This window comes from Ahaetulla prasina, chromosome 9, assembly GCF_028640845.1.
Source record: "Ahaetulla prasina isolate Xishuangbanna chromosome 9, ASM2864084v1, whole genome shotgun sequence".
Lineage (NCBI taxonomy): Eukaryota > Metazoa > Chordata > Lepidosauria > Squamata > Colubridae > Ahaetulla > Ahaetulla prasina.
In genome coordinates, this window is record NC_080547.1 from 2,020,202 (window position 1) to 2,037,296 (window position 17,095).

The window sequence follows — 17,095 nt, forward strand, 5'->3', positions numbered from 1 at the left end:
TCGGATTACAGTGGCTTTTTTGGGCGGTTGCCGCACACTGCTGACTCCATACTTAAGTGGTTTTCCACTAGGACAGGAGTCTCCAACCTTGGCAACTTTAAGCCTGGCGGACTTCAACTCCCAGAATTCCTCTGTCGTGTCCCACTCCTCCGCTGACGGCCGGGTCAGGGAAATCCGAATCAGGCTTGCCTCTGCAGCTCTGCCCAAAGTCCTAGCAAAGTCCTCAGAGCAGGCAGGAGACCAGTAAGTGACTTCAGCAAGATAAGTTCGACTTTTGCCTGACTCAGAGACTGCCAGAAAGCAGATCCTTTATATAGGCCATGGGGTGTGGCTCCATGACTCAGCACTCATTAAGGCCTGCCCCTCCCTTCCTTCTGTTGCCTCCGCCTATCCAATCTTCTGATGCGAGGGTCACTCCAATCAGCTGTTGGTAATAAACCCTCCTCAGGCTCACCTGCTGTGGAGGAGGGGGAGGGGTCTAGCTGCTCTGTTTGCCTGGGCATGGAGTCAGGGCTGGGGCAGGGAGGTGCTCCTTCTTCTGCAGTTTGTCTGGGCATGGAGCCAGGACTGGGGCCGGGAGGCATACATTCCTCCGTGTTCGGGAGCAGATAAGAAGGCCCCGGCTGCTCTGAGGGCGGGCAAGACACAACATCCTCAGCCAGCTTTGCTGGGAGTTGAAGTCCACTAGGCTTAAAGTTGCCAAGGTTGGAAGACCCCTGCACTAGGACAGCTAGATTCCTCTCTGGCTGGGGAATTCTGGGAGTTGAAGTCCACCTGTTTTAAAGTTGTCAAGGTTAAGAAACCCTGCCCTGGACAAATGCTACCAACCAGGCAGGTGTGTATGTGTGTGTGTGTGTAAGTGATCTCAACCGAACAAAAAATGCATCCTTAATCTTAAATCCTTACTAGCAAACAGTAAATCAGTAGAAACGGAATTGTTTTTGCAGGAACATATCCAGGGAGATGGCGTATTGTTTTTTCCTGCTGAATAAATGGACTGCAATAGTTTAGGATGAGCCATTTGCTTTTATATTTTTTTAAAAAAGAAAATATCATTTTTTTTAAAAAAAGGAAAGGCTTTATCTTGGTGAGGTAGGCTTTTCCTCCCAGCAACACTCATCCTCCTGAATCGTAAAAGGAGAAGCGGCGAACGTGCACTCATAAGCCATTATACCAAGTCACGCAGGTTGTGCATTAGCACAGAGAGAGCAGCTGAAGTTATTATACTAAAATAACTGATAATTGGGAAGTTACATCCAAACTCGGAGAACAGCAATAAACTCAAAAACACACCTTGATACGTGAGATCCATCTTTTATGTAACGAAGGCTCTTAAGCGACTGAGTGGATTATTATGAGGGCTCCCATTTTGTTCTGACCCAGCTCCCCAAACGCGACAAACCCTTTGATGAGAACTCAAAAGATTCCTTTATTAGGAGCGCCAGCAGCCCCAGGGAAAAAGTTTCTCTCGCAGGCTAACCCTTGGGATTGGTCCATAGATGTTCGAATGCTGGCTTTTTCAAATGGGGCCCACCAAGCCCTTCCAATGGGAGAACGTGACGGGACCCCCCACCCCGAGAGATAATTAAGGATGAGGAAGGCGTTCAGTCAAACCCAATGGATTTTCTGTCATTACCGTAGAATTCTGCTCCTTGATCAGGATATCTGGGTTTCGGTGGGGCTGAAAAACTTTTGAAAACTTCCACTGGGGATTCCAGCTAGGTGACTTTAACCACTACACCAAACTAGCATTTATTGTTTTAATCAGTCTTTCTCCCCCTCTCCCGCCATGTGCCAGCTTGAATTATCAGACGGTGCCCCTCGTCATTCTAGCATGATGGCTGGGGAAAATGGGAATCGTAGTCTAGATGCCTGGAGGGCATGAGCTACATATTCCATCCTGGTGGGAAAGAAGCCTGTTGTGGCCCGTCAGCTGCCAGCTGTTGTGCCTTGTCCTCCCTCCTCTCCTCAGCCAGGCCCCTCCCATCTCCACCTGGGCCTGTTATCAGACTCCGAGTCTGATAATGAAGATGAACGGCCTGTCATGCCTCCAGTCCCTGGCCCTGGCCCCATGCCCGGAGAGGATGTCAGGAGTGAACAGACAAGCCCGATAAACTTCACTCCTACAGCGTGTGAGCAGGAAGCCAGCCACATGCTGGAATTATTGACAGCAGATCCAGCTGAAGAGAATTCAAAGTGGGAGGATCCTCGCTTCCGGAGATCTGAGAGGCGATGCCAGCAGAAGGAAGAGAGGGGCAGGCCTGGATAAATGCTAAGTCATGGAGCCACACCCCACAGCCTATATAAAGGACCTGCTTTTGGCATTCCAACCTTGAGTCAAGCAAAGTCTCATCTAGTTGGCTGATATCGGACTCTATCGCTGAAGTCACAACTTGGACTCCTGCCTGCCCTGATAAACCTCGAAGGAATTTGGCAAGCTGCAGAGGCTTCGTTGCCACATTTGATATGGACTTCCTTGACCTGGTAATTGAAGGGGGAGGGGGACACGACACATGGAGAGCTGGCAGCAGACTGGGACGATGTGGAGGTTGGGAAAGAACTTGGGCCAGTGCTGGAGTCTGGGGAAGGCTCTGATGGATGCTCAGCTTTGTCGGATGCAGAGATAGAGTCAAGGCCGTCCAACATTTCCCAGCCACCGCAGAGGCAGCTGCCTCTGGAGGCCGATATGAGTGAGGAGGAAGAGCAGCTGGGGCCTGTTCCAGGTGCACGTATGCGCAGAGCAGTTAGGAGAGGAGAACAACGGAGGATAAGGAGTCGACTCGGGAAGCAAAGCACAGGTGGACGCTGAATGGCCCCTCCCTGGCTGGGGAATAAATAGAAGGAAAAGGGAGAGGTTGTTGTAGGAGACAACAGTTCACATTTTTGGAGATTTTGCTCATTGCGTTTTGTCCAACGAAGACTGCCTTACCAGAACTTAATTTGCAGCCTTTCGCTCAGGGCCTTGCAATTATCGCAAGGAACTGATAATAAGGTCTGTTGCTGCGGTTAACTCCTTGCAGGACCCTTGCCTGGACTTTTCGGTGGGTGAATGCCATTAATTCGCAAGAGGTAAATAAAGGGGGGGGGGGTTTCATGACCAGGGGTCTGTTTCTTGCTTCCTGCTAAGGCCCAGGCTTTGTTTTGGAATGAACCAACTGTTCTACTGACTCGACAACTTCAGCACCAACATGAAAAGCGACCCCTCTGGGCCCCACTTTCTGCCAGCAGGTGAGAAAGGGCAGCTACTTACCACTCAAAGCGTGTAGGCTCAGATTGTCCAGCAAAAGCTGTTCTTCTTCCCCGGTCAGTGGCACGATGTCTTGAGAGTTCGTAGGCCAACATTCCACTTTCTCACAATCCAGAATGCTGGAGCTGTTAAAGCAGAGAATGAGGATGTGGTGAATGGAAGTGTTGTGCCTCGCTCGCCCCCCTCTCCGCAGCCGGGCCCCTCTCATCTCCTGCTAGCTCAGCCAGAGATTGATAGTGCAGAAGAATGTCCTGGCATGCCTTCAGCCCCCAGCCCTGGCACCATGCCCAGAGAAACCGAGCAAACAAACCTCCCCCCGATAGCATGTGCGCCTGAAGCCAGCCACGAGCTGGGATTACCGGCAGCTGGGGACGAAACAATGCAGTGGATAGATCCACGCTTCCGGAGAATGGAGAGGCGACGTCAGCAAAAGGAAGGGAGGGGCAGGCCTGGATAAGTGCTGAGTCATGGAGCCACACCCCATGGCCTTTATAAAGGGTCTGCTTTCTGGCATTCTTTGAGTCAGGCAAAGTCTAATCTGGATTGCTGAAGTCACATCCTGGTCTCCTGCCTGCCCTGAGAACTCTGACAGGACTTTGGCAAAGCTGCAGAGGCTTTACGGCCACACTTGATACGGACTTCCCCGACCCAGCCAGAGGAGGACTGGGACACGACAGGAAGCTTTTGGGATCAATACTGCCTATCCCTCTTTACCAGCTTTGCTGGCTGAGGAACTCTGGGAGTTAAAGTCCACAAGTCTTAAAGTTGCCAAAGTTGGAGACCCCTGCTCTATATGTCCCTCTATCCCTCCCTCCCTCCCTCCCTCCTTCCCATGATCCAAATTAAGATGCTTGGCAACTGACTCACACTTACGACCGTTGCAGCGTCCGCGGGGTGGGGTGGGGGGGTCAGATGCGATTCCCTTTTGCGGCCTTCAGGCAAACGAAGTCAGTGGGGAAGCCAGATTCGTTTAACAGCCGTTACTAATTTAACAACTGTGGCAAGAAAGGTCGTAAAACGGAGCAAATTCACTTACCGCGTTTCCCCGAAAATAAGAGGGTTTTTTTGAACTCTGAAATAAGCGCTTGGCCTTATTGCCATGCGCGCAAAAGCCCAATTGGGCTTATTATCATGGGACACCTTATTTTGCGGGAAACAGGGTAATAAATGTCTCGCTTAGCAACACAAATTTGGAGCTCAATTGCGGTCGTAAGTCGAGGATTCGGTGTAGTAGTTTATAAATCACAATGCCCAAATCCACCCCTAAAGGCAGAACTGAACACAATATCACCCTACGATTTAGTATAATGCATGAATAATACACTAAAAAGACAGACAACCGGGACTCCATTCAAAAATCTAGAGCAGCCTTAATTTCCCCAAAGGATGCTGTTTAAACGCTGAACCCTTGGATAAAGTTTTGAATAAGCACTGAAAGCAAGGAAGAAATACTGTTAAATTTTACAAAGAGATCAAGTGAAACCTCTTTATAAAACCTGGTAAGGCCACACTTGGAATACTGCAAGTAATTTTGGTCACCTTACTACAAAAATGATGTTGAGACTTTGGGGAAAAAGTTCAGAGAAGAACAACTAAGATGACCAAAGGCCTGGAGATTAAAACATAGGAAGAACGGCTGCAGGATTTGGATCTGGCTAGTCTAGAGGAAAAAAGAATTAGGGGTGACCTGATAGCAGTATTCCAGTATTTGAGGGGCTGCCACAAAGATGAGGAGCTCAAATTATTCTCCAAAAGCACCGAAGGGCAGGACAAGAAACAATGGATGGGAACTAATCAAAGAACGAAGCAACCTGGAATTGAGGAGAAACTTCCTAACAGTGAGGACAATTAACCACTGGAACAGCTTGCCACCAGAAATCATGGCCGCTCCATCAGTGGATGTTTTTAAGAAGAAACTAGACAGTCACTTATCTGAAATGGTTTAGGTTCTCCTGCTTTAGCAAGGGGCTGGACTAGAAGACCTCCAAAGTCCCTTTCCGTAATTCTATTATTCTATTCCATTCCATTCCATTCCATTCCATTTCCTATTCCCTTCCCTTTTTAAAAAAAAATTGCATTTATATCCCACCCTTCTCCGAAGACTCAGGGCGGCTTACATTATGTCAAGCAATAGTCTTCATCCATTTGTATATTATATACAAAGTCAACTTATTGCCCCCAACAATCTGGGTCCTCATTTTACCTACCTTATAAAGGATGGAAGGCTGAGTCAACCTTGGGCCTGGTGGGACTTGAACCTGCAGTAATTGCAAGCAGCTGTGTTTAATAACAGACTGTCTTAGCAGCCTGAGCCACCAGAGGCCCTTCCTTTCCTCTTTCCTATTCCTATTCCTTATTCTAGTCTCGCAACTTCCACGAACTCATCTGGAAGAGACCTCTGTCTAAGTGAACTGGAGAGACCATTTCCGGCTGCCTTCCTAAGATCCAGCCAGATGTTGGGTCTTTCCAGCTGCAGCTGGGACTTTTGCATCGTGGTGGAAGGATGGGTGGGCCAGCCAGCCGTTGCCGCTTTTGCGTTTCCACCACTCTTGACGCAGGCTTACCACGTGCCGAGAACTTCGGGTAAGAGCAGTTCTCTCAAGAGCTTCCTAGTGCTGTTCTGCCTGAAACATCTGTTGGTCACAAACTCCTAGGAAGAAAGCAAGAGAATCTGATTGGGAATCTCAACAGTCGCCGTGTTGTGACCCAGGTTCCTGGACTCGGATGATTCAGAAAGTGAGGGAGAAGACCTGGCAAGCCCTGCTTTTTTTGGGCCCTCTCCCTCCCTGGCACCCACTCAAAGGGAGGAGGAGGGGCCGGCAAGGCCTGATTCACTCGAGCCTTCTTCTGATTTGGCAACACCCCAAGAACAGTTTTGGAGTGATGCAAGACTGCGCAGGCGTGACCGGCGCGCGCAGCAGAAAAAGCATTGGGATACAGCCAAGGAATGATGGTCATGCAGTGACATCTGCAGAGACTATAAATAGGAGGCGGGACTTCCTGGTTTTTTGTCTTGGACAAAGCAATGAATTTGCGCGGGCAAACTGTATCAATGGAGGGAAGAATATATTCGTGAGTAATTCTGGCCTTATCTATAATTTCCTCATTATCTCCAGAAACTTGGCAGGCCCGTGGGTAGATGTGGCCAGGACATTTATCTATGTAAATAAAATAGAAGAAGAGGCCTCTGACTGACTCTTTGTTGGGAGCATTGGGGGAGGGAAACAGAACACGCCGCCTCCTGTGCTGGCCACACCCACCTCCTTCACTAGGGCCTATTTTTGGGGTAAGGCTTATAATTAGGTGCACGCTTAAAAAAAATCAGGCTAGGGCTTATTTTGGGGGCAGCACGGTACCTGCAAAGAGAAGGGCTGTGCAAAGTCGATCCGGACGCAGCTCTGTCTACGACAAGCGGCTTGGCAGAGTCTCCACAGAGTGGCCCAGAGACCAAGCGTCTGGGTGGGGCTCTAGGAAACAGAACAAGCAGTGCAGACGTCAGTTGCGGTCAACATTACAACTTTGGAGTCCTTTTGTGGTGGGCACCATGTTGTGACCCGGGCCCAAGTAGGAAGTAGGAAACTCAGTCAGTGTAAAAACAAACAAACTCCATTAGAGCAGCTGAGAATGAATTCATTCCGCCGCTAAAATTCCCTTCCTACTCTAGGATTCTCTGATCCTTCCCTCCAATGTTTTCTTGCAACAGCCCCCATTTTCTAAGCAAAGAAAGCACTTTCAATCAATGAGAACAGAGGCGGAAGGGACCTTAGAGGTCTTCTAGTCCAACCCCCTGCTCAAGCAGGAGACCCTGAATCATTCCAGACACATGGCTGTCCAATCTCTTCTTGAAAACCTCCCAGTGATGGAGCACCCACAACTTCTGGTGGCAAGCGGTTCCACTGGTTAATTCTCCTCACTGTTAGGAAGTTTCTCCTTCATTCCAGGTTGCTTAGCTTGGTCTTCGGGGCCTTTTGGCCACAGCCGTTCTGTCGTGTCCCACCCCCACTCCGACGAATGAGTCAAGGAAGTCCGTAACAAACTTGGCAACGAAGCCTCTGCAGCTTGCCAAGTTCCTTCGAGGTTTATCAGGGCAGGCAGGAGTCCAAGTTGTGACTTCAGCGATAAAGTCCGATATCAGCAAACTAGATAAAACTTTGTTTGACTCAAGGTTGGAATGCCAAAAGCAGGTCCTTTATATAGGCTGTGGGGTGTGGCTCCATGGCTCAGCATTTATCCAGGCCTGCCCCAATGTTCCTTCTGCTGGTGTCGCCTCTCAGATCTCGGGAAGTGAGGGTCCTCCCACTCTGAATTGTCTTCAGCTGGATCTGCTGCCAGCTTCTGGGAAAGGGAGGGGTCAGAGGGAGTAGGGCCGAGTGATTCCAGCACCTGGCTGGCTTCCTGCTCTGAAGGCTGAGCCAAAGAAACATATGAGTGTTTGTATGTTTGAGTGACCTCATATGAGTGAGGTTTCTTGGGCTACTCCTTTCACTCCTGGAATCCTGTCTGGGCATGGGGCCAGGGCCGGGGGCTGGAGGCATGACAGGCCGTTCATCTTCATTATCAGACTCGGAGTCTGATAAAAGGCCCGGTTGGAGACGGGAGGGGCCTGCCTGAGGAGAGGAGGGAGGACGAGTCGCAACACGTTCTTACCTCCTTCCCCCTGTGAGCGAAGTCAGGAGTTCTCTCATAGGAGATGCCAACGGGCGTTATCATGATGTCTGAGACGGCCCCAGTGTAATAAGCATTGAGCACCAAGCTCAGCCAGGCTCTACCAGAGGGGGAGAGCTCCTGGGACCCAGAGAAGACCTCTTCCAAGAAGATCAGCAGGGGTTGTTTGCTCAGGAGGACTTCTTCGACGTACTGTGAGAGAAGACAGGAAGCCCGTGAATGGCAAGTACACCCTTTCCTGAATCAACAGATTCCTTGGCTTCAAACCTTTATAACAGGGGTCTCCCAACGTGGCAGCTTTAAGACTTGTGGACTTTAGTTCCCAGAATTCCTCAGCCAGCATGGCTGCACAAAAATAAAGACCTGGCTGTCTGGGAGTTGTAGTCTACAAGTCTTAAAGTTTCCAAGTTCGGAGACTCCTGCTTTATAAGCACTTTATCCTTAGCATTGTGCAATGATTAAATAGAATAAAATAGAATTAGAATTAGAATTAGAATAGAATAGAATAGAAAATAGAATAGAATAGAATATGGAATAGAATAGAAAATAGAATAGAGTAGAATAGAATGGAATGGAATGGAATAGAATAGAATAGAAAATAGAATAGAATATGGAATAGAATAGAATAGAATTCAGAATGAATAGAATAGAATATGGAATGGAATGGAACGGAACGGAACGGAATGGAAAAGGGAAGGGAAAGGAAGAGAAGAGAATTTTTTATTGGTCAAGTGTGATTGGACACGCAAGGAATTTGTCTCCAGTGCCTAAGTTCTCAGTGTAGGTACAAACATCGAAGTGATAGGTCTTAGATCATAAATGATAGCTACGCTCTTCATAAGCCAGAAGATTCAAGACTCGGTGACACAAGATACTAAAGGAATAGATAATAGACCATTCGGAGCCTATATAGCCACTATAAAGAAAATTTACAAATCCATTTAATCAGATCTGATTATGACAGTCAGATTAGATGAAGCTGCCCACATGCCCATCAAAGAGGATCAAGAGCGGGAGGAAAAATCCTGCAGACAGTCAAATCCTGCAAAACGTTCAAAGGATTTCTAACACTTCTATGCCGACTGAACCACGAGGGGCCATTCACAACAGCTACATATGACAGCATCTTCCTTTGCGCATCTCCTTTAGAAGAGCCGAAACAGCAACCTCAATTAAGTTCTGCAGTGAAGGAGAATCTCAGCTGCTCTTTTAACATCCTTCCTTCCTTCCTTTCTTTTTTTAAAAAACAGCTTTGAAGGGAAGATCACGAGTGGGGTGTGCTTGAACAACAGTTTCCAGAGAGTGGGAAAGGCTTTCTTCTCCTCCCCCCCCACCCCCGCTCACGGCCAGGAAAACTTGAAAATTGCTTTGCGGATTGTCCCAAAGGGGATTTTTTCAAGAGGCAACTGGACTTTTCCTTGGTTTTTTTCTTTCCCTTGAAGACATTTTGCTTCTCACCTAAGAAGCTTTTTCAGTTCTGAATTGAGGGTGGCGGGGAATGGAACAATTTATATTACTTGCAGTCATCTGGTCCTTCTCTCTTTCTCTCCCCCTCTCTTTCTCTCTCTCTCTCTTTCTTTCCTTCCTTCCTTCCTTCCTTCTTTCTTTCTCTTTCTCTGTCTCTCTTTTTCTTTCTCTCTCTGTCTCTTTCTTTCTCTTTTTTCTCTCTCTCTGTCTGTGTGTGTCTCCTTTCTCTCTCTCTCTCTGTGTCTCTCTCTTGTTCTTCCTTCCTCCCTTCCTCTCTCTTTTTCTTTCTGTCTCTTTCTCTTCTCTTTCTCTCTCTCTGTCTGTGTATCTTTCTCTCTGTGTGTGTGTCTCTCTGTGTCTCTGTCTCTCTGAGTGTGTCTCTTTCTTCCTCCCTCCTCCTTCCTCTCTCTCTTTCTCTCTCTGTCTGTCTGTGTCTTCCTTCCTTCCTTATCTCTCTCTCTGTGTCTCTCTCTCTCTCTTGTTCTTCCTTCCTCCTTCCTCTCTGTCTCTCTCTCTGTTCTTCCTTCCTCCTTCCTCTCTCTTTCTTTCTGTCTCTTTCTCTTCCCCTTTCTCGCTCTCTGTCTGTGTATCTTTCTCTCTGTGTGTGTGTCTCTCTCTGTGTCTCTGTCTCTCTGAGTGTGTCTCTCTTTCTTCCTCCCTCCCTCCCTTCCTCTCTCTCTTTCTCTCTCTGTCTGTCTGTGTCTTCCTTCCTTCCTTATCTCTCTCTCTGTGTCTCTTTCTCTCTCTCTCTCTCTTGTCCTCCCTCCCTCCCTCTCTGTCTCTCTCTTTCCAATTGTCTGTGTATAATTGGCGTGCATAAGAGCACAAAAGTGCCTACCGTTCCTGTCTTATTTTCCCCTTCATCATATCATATTATTATAGTTGGTGCATATTTTTTTTACATATATATATATATATATATATATATATATATATATATATATATATATATATATATATATATATATATATATATTTTTTTTCTTCAAGTTATTTTGTTTTATCTATGATAATTGTTTGTGTATACTGTTGTGACAAAAAGAAATAAAAAAAAAACCCTGCCCTTTTCCGATCTGAAAAAGCACAAACTGGAATAGCCAATTTAATCCAAGGATTAACGAAGAAGAAGGGGTTACATTCACAAGCCTTCGGCCAAACTTTAGAAGTCCCTCCACACTTCCCAGGCAGCCCTTTTCCTTTGGAATGCTGCTTCTGGGTCCTTCCCTCAGCCTCCCCAAACGCCCCCAGCCCCAAAGAGACCCAGCCTTTCCCTGCCCCAAAGATCAAGGGTCTCACTCACGGAAGCCACCACCGCTCTGGGGAGGTCGCCTTCACCAACGCCCCATCTCTGACCCATTCCTTGGGGCAGGAACACTCCTCCCAGCGAAGCCAGCAGGGCCCTGGACCAAGGAGATAAGAAAGCTGTTAGTTCACCGTGAGAAAATCTGTGGCTGGTGATTTATTTGAAAATATTCAGACGTATCAGGAGAAATTTGCTATACGGGAGGCAGGAGCCTACCTCGGGCAAATCTTCATGCCTTTGGTTTGTTGAAGTAGAAAAGCCATTTATTTTTCCAGAGATGGAGAAATACCACCCAAAACATGAAAGTCACGGATAAGTTGTGTGCGAGGAAGAAAAATGGGCTCACAGCTTCAGCTCAGGGACTCGGAAGTCACGGAAAGTCATCTCCGTTTCAAAGCTAAAGAGCCAGCACTGTCCGAAGACGTCTCCGTGGTCATGTGGCCGCCACGACTCAATGCCAAAGGCGCACGGAACGCTGTTCCCTTCCCACCAAAGGTGTTCCCTATTTTTTCTACTTGCATTTTTTACCTGCTTTCGAACTGCTAGGTTGGCAGAAGCTGAGACAAGTCACGGGAGCTCACCCCGTTACGTGGCACTCGGGATTCGAACCGCTGAACTGCCGACCTCTTGATCAACAAGCTCAGCATCTTAGCCACTGAGCCACCGCGTCCCTTATGTACCAAAATGTACCGCGTTTAAGGGTACAGTTAAGTTAGTCTGCAGGCTCTGGTTAAATTGGGGGGATTAAAAAAAAAATAGCTTGATTTGTGCACAGATAGAAAGCTAAATTCCGTTATGTTGGTTGTGGGCAGAAGGCATCCTGCAAATTATTAAAATGCTGTTATTGCATCGAAAAAGACTCCTGGAATTGGATCTGATTAGAAACAAATCTGTAAAAGCTTTTTCCAAGACAGAGCCTCCCACACATATTTCAAGAGAGAGAGAGAGAGAGAGAGAAGTACAAGGAAGGGAAGGGAAAGAAAAGACGCCGTAGGAAACCTAGGAGGCTCCAAGAAAAAATTGGATGGCCATTTATTTGAGGAGCGTGGCCAGTTCGACGTCACTTCTGTTGCGGGGTGCCTGTGGCGGCCCAAGTGCTCTGCCAACGAAAACCGGCTCCCCAGCACCGTTTTCGGCTGGCACGGCCTCCTGCAACCCTCTGCCAGTGAAAATGGAGCTCGGCAGAGGGTTGCAGGAGGGCTTGCCAGTCAAAAATGGAGCCTGGGAGCCCATTTTGCTGGCAGAAGCTCTGCGGGCTGGTCCTTCACTGTTTCCAGGGCGGCCCCATGGGCCAGATCCAGGGGTGCTATTCAGCAGGTTCTGGAGAACCGGTAGTGGAAATTTTGAGTAGTTCGGAGAACTGGCAAATACCACCTCTGGTGGCCCCAGAGTGGGGAGGGAATGGGGATTTTGCAGTATCCTTCCCCCAGGAGTCATGTCTCCCTTAGTCCTTCTTTTCATCAAACTAGACATACCCAGTTCCTGCAACCGTTCTTCATATGTTTAAGTATTCTAAATACTTAAGTATTCAGCTTTAGACAAAAAAAACTTTATTGCACAACAATTATTTTGATATAATTTGCAGTTGTTTATAAAGGCTACATTTAACTTTGGATGTAACATTTATACCTGATGCCCATGAATAAGGATTATTTCAAATCACAGTTAACCCTAATACGAACCTCTTCCTTTCTCTCCATCTTCAAAGCTTCAACTTCTCTAAATGTTAATGTGTTAACAGTGATCTCATTAGTACTGTATAAATACCCCTGCATGAAAATAATATATTACTTAGGATTTATAATAAGGTAGTAAAATTGATTTTAAAGGAAGATTAAAATCTTTTCCAGGACATTGACTCTACCTGTAGGTGGGAGTGAAGGTTTTGTTTTCCCAAGCCACTCGTGGCATAGCTATACCCTGGGAGACCAGAAGGAATGGAAGCCACAACCCATCCAGGTGAGACTTGTGAGTTGAAAGGAAAACCATTGGAGTATTAGCCTGGTTGTAGGGGAAAAACAGAGAGATTAAATTCCAGCAAGAGAAAATTGCTGGAATAGAATTGAATTGAATAACAGAGTTGGAAGGGACCTTGGAGGTCTTCTAGTCCAAGCCCGTGCTTAGGCAGGAAACCCTACACCACTTCAGACAAATAGTTATCCAATCTCTTCTTAAAGAGCATTCTTGGAGCATTCACAACTTCTGGAGCCAAGTTATTCCACTGATTAATTGTTCTCACTGTCAGGAAATTTCTCCTTAGTTCTAAGTTATTTCTCTCCTTGATAAGTTTCCACCCATTGCTTCTTGTCCTGCCCCTCAGGTGCTTTGGAGAATAGCTTGACTCCCTCTTCTTTGGGGCAGCCCCTGAGATATTGGAACACTGCAATCATGTCTCCCTTAGTCCTTCTTTTCATCAGACTAGACCTACCCAGTTCCAGCAATCGTTCTTCATATGTTTTAGCCTCCAGTCCCCTAATCATCTTTCTTGCTCTTCTGTGCACTCTTTCAAGAGTCTCAACATCCTTTTTACATCATGATGACCAAAACTGAATGCAGTATTCCAAGTGTGGCCTTACCAAGGCATTATAAAGTGGCACTAACACTTCACAGGATCTTGATTCTATCCCTCTGTTTATGCAGCCTAGAACTGGGTTGGCTTTTTTGGCAGCTGCTGGCTCATATTTAAATGGTTGTCCACTAAGACTCCAAGATCCGTCTCACAGTTACTACTATTGAGCAAGGTACCACCTATACTGTACCTGTGCATTTTGTTTTTCTTGCCTAAATGTAAAACCTTACTTTTTTCACCACTGAATTTCATTTTGTTAGACAGTGCCCAATGTTCAACTCTGTCAAGATCCTTCTGTATCTTGAGCCTATCTTCTGAATTGTTGGCTATTCCTGCCAGGTTGGTGTCATCTGCACCATTATTATTAATATTAACTCATAATATTAACACATTGTCTCCCCTATTTTCACTAGACTAGCCAGACCCAACCATTCGTCGTATAAACTTTTAAACATCTTAGTTGTTCTTCTCTGCACTCTGCACTCTGCACTCAGACTCTGCAAAGTCTCAACATCTTTTTTGCAACCAAAACTGGATGCAGCATTCCCTTACCTGCTCTCCTGCTCTGTGCATCATCTCCAGCTGTCCTTTGTGAACTATCACTCTGAGGAATATCCGGGTCAGGAATTTTAGCAGAACCCAGTGGCAGAACCTAAAGGAAGAAAAGATGTTTAGGGCCAGAGAAAAAGTGCCGTCAGCTCAGCAATTCTGTGCAAGCTTATTCTCAGCTTCTAAAGAGGGCTTGAGCAACATGCTGCATGGACATTTGATCATCGGCTCTGTTTTTCACCAACTATTGCAGACACAGTTCAAGCAATCCCCAACCTAATTTTCATAATACCAGTAGTAACCTCGTAGTCAATCCAGGGCCAAGCTTGCACATTCTTAATCTTACAATTCCTAAAAGCTTGCCTGTAGACCGGTGAATTGCAGCTACATTTTATTTATTTGTTTATTTTCATTTCCTTAAATTATTTTACCACCCATCTCACTACAAGGCAAGAATAAATTCTCTTTAAAGGCCTCCAATCCCTGCTGTCGAAGTCCTGCAATGCACAACCTGGGAAATTCCTGGCCATCCTTCACGTAACAGGAGAGACCCCTGTAGGAGTTGCCCGCCCCCCCGTTTCCCCACCTGCAAAACCTGCAAAGACTCAACCTGGAAAGGAGGGCCTAGAAATATTCTAATGAGATTTAGGGCAGGGCTGGATCTTCTGATTGTGGGAAGAAAGAAAGAAAGAAAGAGAGAGAGAGAGAGAGAGAAGGAAAGCAGGAAGGAAGGAAAGGAAGGAAAGAAAGAAGAAGGAAGGAAGAAAAAAACAAAAAAGGAAGAAAGGAAGAAAAAGGAAGGAAGGAAGAGAAGGAAGGCAGGAATGAAGGAAAGGAAGGAAAGAAAGAAAAAGGAAAAAAGAAAGAAAAGAAAAGAAAAGAAAAAGGAAGAAAAGAAATAGAAAGAAAACGTAAGAAAAGAAAAGAAGGAAGGAAGGAAAGGAAGAAAGGAAAGAAAAGAAGGAAGGAAGAAAGAAGAAAAGAAGAAAAGAAAATAGGAAGAAAAATAGAAAGAAAAGTAAGTAAGAAAAGAAAAGAAAAGCAGGAAGGAAAGGAAGGAAGGAAGAAGAAGTCAGGAAGAAAAGAAGAAAAGAAAAGAAAAGAAAAGAAATAGAAAGAAAAGTAAGAAAAGAAAAGAAGAAAAGAAGAAAAGAAGGAAGGAAGGAAAGAAAAGAAAAGAAAAGAAGGAAGGAAGGAAAGAAAAGAAAAGAAAAGAAAAGAAGAAAAGAAAAAGGAAGAAAAGAAATAGAAAGAAAACGTAAGAAAAGAAAAGAAAAGAAGGAAGGAAAGGAAGAAAGGAAAGAAAAGAAGGAAGGAAGAAAGAAAGAGGAAAGAAAAAGAAAATAGGAAGAAAAAATAGAAAGAAAAAGTAAGAAAGAAAGAAAAGCAGGAAGGAAAGGAAGGAAGGAAGAAAGAAGTCAGGAAGAAAGAAAAAGAAAGAAGAAAAGAAAGAAATAGAAAGAAGTAAGAAAAAAAGAAGCAAGGAAAAGAAAGGAAGGAAGGAAAGAAAAAAGAAAGAAAAAGAAGGAAGGAAGGAAAAGAAATAAAGAAAAAAAGGAAGGAAGGAACAGAAAAAGAAAGAAGGAAGGAAGAAAAAGAAAAGGAAAAGAAAAAGAAAGAAAGAAATATATACTCCAGAGCCGAACTTCAACCCAGCATTTATTCAGAATCCAGGCTGGTTCTGGAGCCCTTCTGGGAGAAGAACCTGGATAAAAGACCTTTTCTCCATCCAGGTGGGTCCCCTCTGGGTTGCCAGAAAAGGTGCATCGAATGCTCATGAATGCAACCAGCTGCTCTGTGCTCAAAGTGAGGAAAAGCTCAGTGGTCCCTCTTTCTCTTTCAGACCCGGGCTCCAAATCTCCCCATCCCTCCATTCATCCAGGCGGAGCCAAGCTGGGGACCCACCTCAAGAGGAAAGGAGAGAGGCAGCCTTGTATATGACCGAGAATTCTCTGGATCTCTTTCATCCACTCTTCTTGAGGCAGGTTGGACCCTGGAGCATCCCCTGAGCCTTTTGAGGAGATTACCTCTTGCACTCTGGTTGGAAGAAGGAAAAAGAGAAAAAATGGGGAGGGGGGCAGGATGGTGGGAATGAAAGCATCTTTGCAAGGCATTCCGGAAGGTCCCAGGAACAAATTCAATGAACATTCATGTTTTAACAGGTTACAACCGCTAATATCCTTGATGTCAAGGTTCCTACGGATGCCCTAATTAAATCAAGACCCTCTGGAGCAGGGGTCTCCAACCTTGGCAACTTTAAGCCTGGAGGACTTCAACTCCCAGAATTCCCCAGCCAGCTTTGCTGGCTGGGGATTCTGGGAGTTGAAATCCACCAGGCTTAAAGTTGCCAAGATTGGAGACCCCTGCTCTGGAGCCAAGCTTCAAAAGAATTCCAGTTATTTATTAGGCGCTTCATGTCGGCACGTTCCCAAGTGAAGCCAGCTCTGACCCTACGTAATTTATGGCCCCAATCATGACCCCGTTTCCCCCTCCTCCCCCAAGGGTGTGTCATCGATCACATTCGCCAACGGAGAAATTTTGCGGGTTGTAGAGATCACTCCCCTCCGACCGCTGTGGGTAACCCTGGGATACAGCCTTGGGAGAGATAAGTCTGGAACGTGCATCTGTCTTTGGCTGTCGTGCCGTTTCGTCGGTTTCCCATCCGCCCTTGCTTTGCGAGTTGACACTTGACTTAGGATCAGAATCGAGCCCAACATTTCCACTGCTAGGCTGTTAAGTGGGTTTGGCCCCCATTTATGACCTTTCTTGCCACGGCTCTTAAGTGAATCACTGCCGTTGTTCAGTTAGTATAACCTGTTGTTTTACATGAATCTGGCTTCTCCATTGACTTTGCTTGTCAGAAGGTCGCGAAAGGGAATCACGCAACGTTGGGATGCTGCAACCGTCATAGGTACATGCCAGTTGCCAAGCGGCCGAATTTTGATCACATGACCACAGAGGTGCCACAACGGTCGTTAAGTGTGAAAAACGGCCATAAGTCCCTTAACTCAAGATATACAGTACGTCACTTTACCCATGAGTGTTTAAACTTGGAGATGGCTTTGGAAGGGCCTCTGGTGGCTCAACGGACTAAGTCTGTCTGTCATTTACACAGCTGCTTGCAATTACTGCAGGTTCAAGTCCCACCAGGCCCAAGGTTGACTCAGCCTTCCATCCTTTATAAGGTAGGTAAAATGAGGACCCAGATTGTTGGGGGCAATAAAAGTTGACTTTGTATATAATATACAAATGGATGAAGACTATTGCTTAACACAATGTAAGCCGCCCTGAGTCT

At 46.2% G+C, this 17,095-nt stretch overlaps 1 protein-coding gene across 3 annotated transcripts in view; it reads right to left on the reverse strand.

Annotated features, from left to right (window-relative positions):
- GPAT2 (glycerol-3-phosphate acyltransferase 2, mitochondrial) overlaps positions 1-17,095 on the reverse strand; it is a 61,164-nt gene that overhangs the window by 16,647 nt on the left and 27,422 nt on the right. For all 3 annotated transcript variants that reach the window (XM_058194609.1, XM_058194608.1, XM_058194610.1), the window contains 8 exons: positions 15,706-15,837; positions 13,804-13,903; positions 12,547-12,683; positions 10,680-10,779; positions 7,895-8,104; positions 6,604-6,714; positions 5,812-5,897; positions 3,251-3,372 (listed from right to left, as the gene is read on the reverse strand). In XM_058194609.1, coding sequence (XP_058050592.1) covers positions 3,251-3,372; positions 5,812-5,897; positions 6,604-6,714; positions 7,895-8,104; positions 10,680-10,779; positions 12,547-12,683; positions 13,804-13,903; positions 15,706-15,837 — 998 coding nt within the window. The remainder of the gene's footprint in view (positions 1-3,250; positions 3,373-5,811; positions 5,898-6,603; positions 6,715-7,894; positions 8,105-10,679; positions 10,780-12,546; positions 12,684-13,803; positions 13,904-15,705; positions 15,838-17,095) is intronic.